The 1,275-nt window shown below is 41.8% G+C and overlaps 1 protein-coding gene across 1 annotated transcript in view; it reads right to left on the bottom strand.

The window, feature by feature from the left end:
• LOC140920431 (uncharacterized) overlaps window positions 1–1,275 on the bottom strand; it is a 3,961-nt gene extending 2,686 nt beyond the window's left edge. Inside the window, exon 1 of the mRNA XM_073368704.1 lies at window positions 6–1,275. Within this exon, the coding sequence (XP_073224805.1) occupies window positions 6–1,275 (1,270 nt within the window). The remainder of the gene's footprint in view (window positions 1–5) is intronic.

Below are 1,275 nucleotides of genomic sequence, written 5' to 3'. Positions count from 1 at the left end.
CAAGCCATCTTTAAGTGTCCCTCTTAGGATTGCCTTCCCTGTCAACTTGTCCTTCACACAAAACAACTTTGCATCAAACTCAACCAGAATGTTATTGTGAGCAGTTAATTTCGACACACTTAACAGGTTTTTGGTAATATTGGGCACATATAAGACATCATGTAAGTTAAGTGGGTTTAGTTTTGAGGAACTTGTGGCAACAATCTTTAGTTTTTCACCACTTCCAACAATTAATGAGTTCTTACCATGATGGTCTGTCAGATCCTCGAATTTGTCAGTTTGGTTTGTCACATGATTGCTTGCACCACTGTCAAAGTACCAATCATAATCTTGAAGAGAGCTTTGTGAGGCTAGGAAGGCATTGTGTGCCCCTTGTCTGTCATTGCCTGCTGAATAATTTGAGTTTGAATAAGACTTATCAAATCTGTAATAGCAATTTACTGCTGTGTGCCCGGCCTTGTGGCAAACTTGACATGTTGGCTTAGACATTCTTCCTCTTCCTCTGTCTCCTCTCCAACCTCTGAAGTTAGAACCTCTCCAGTTGCTGTTGGAACCTCTCCAGTTGTTGTTTGTGTTGAATTTGTTGCCTCTGTAATCAGTTTTGTTGGCAACATTCGCTGAAGCATTAAGGGTTAGGTTGGTGAGGCTATTCAGTTGATCAAGTCTACTCTCAAAGGTCAGCAATTGAGCCTGAAGATCAACCCAAGTGAGACTAGTTTGATCAGATAGCTTGACCACCATAGGGTTGTATTCAGAATCTAAACCATTCAGAGTTTGAATGATCAAATCTGAGTTGGATATGGGGCTGCCTGCAAGTTTCAGCTTGTCAGCGAGATTCTTCATTTTGACCAGATACTCCTCCATCTTCATCTCTCCTTTTCTAATGTTGTGAAACTCAGATTTGAGGTCAGTGACTCGAGATCTTGTGTGTGCACCTACTAGGCTTTGGGCTTCATCCCAAAGTTGTTTTGAGGTTTCACAGTGCAGCAATTGTGTTGCCATTTCAGTAGTCATTGAATTCATCAACCATCCAAGGAGTTGTGAATCATGAGCCTGCCAATCTTCAAAGGCAGGATTTGGGTTCTTGCTTGAATCTGTAGAAGCTGTGAATTTTTCGGGACACTCCTTTGTCCCAAGCATGTACCCATGGAGCCTGTAGCCTTTGACTATAGAGATCACCAAAGATTTCCATAGTGGATAGTTGTCTCTGTCCAACTTGACAGACACAACGAATGGGAGATCATTTATGGACTTTGAATCTTTAGCGGATGCCAT

The sequence above is a fragment of the Cicer arietinum genome, chromosome 5, assembly GCF_000331145.2.
Source record: "Cicer arietinum cultivar CDC Frontier isolate Library 1 chromosome 5, Cicar.CDCFrontier_v2.0, whole genome shotgun sequence".
Taxonomy (NCBI): domain Eukaryota; kingdom Viridiplantae; phylum Streptophyta; class Magnoliopsida; order Fabales; family Fabaceae; genus Cicer; species Cicer arietinum.
The sequence above is the reverse complement of the archived record's forward strand: the minus strand, read 5'-3'. Positions and strand labels throughout refer to the sequence as shown.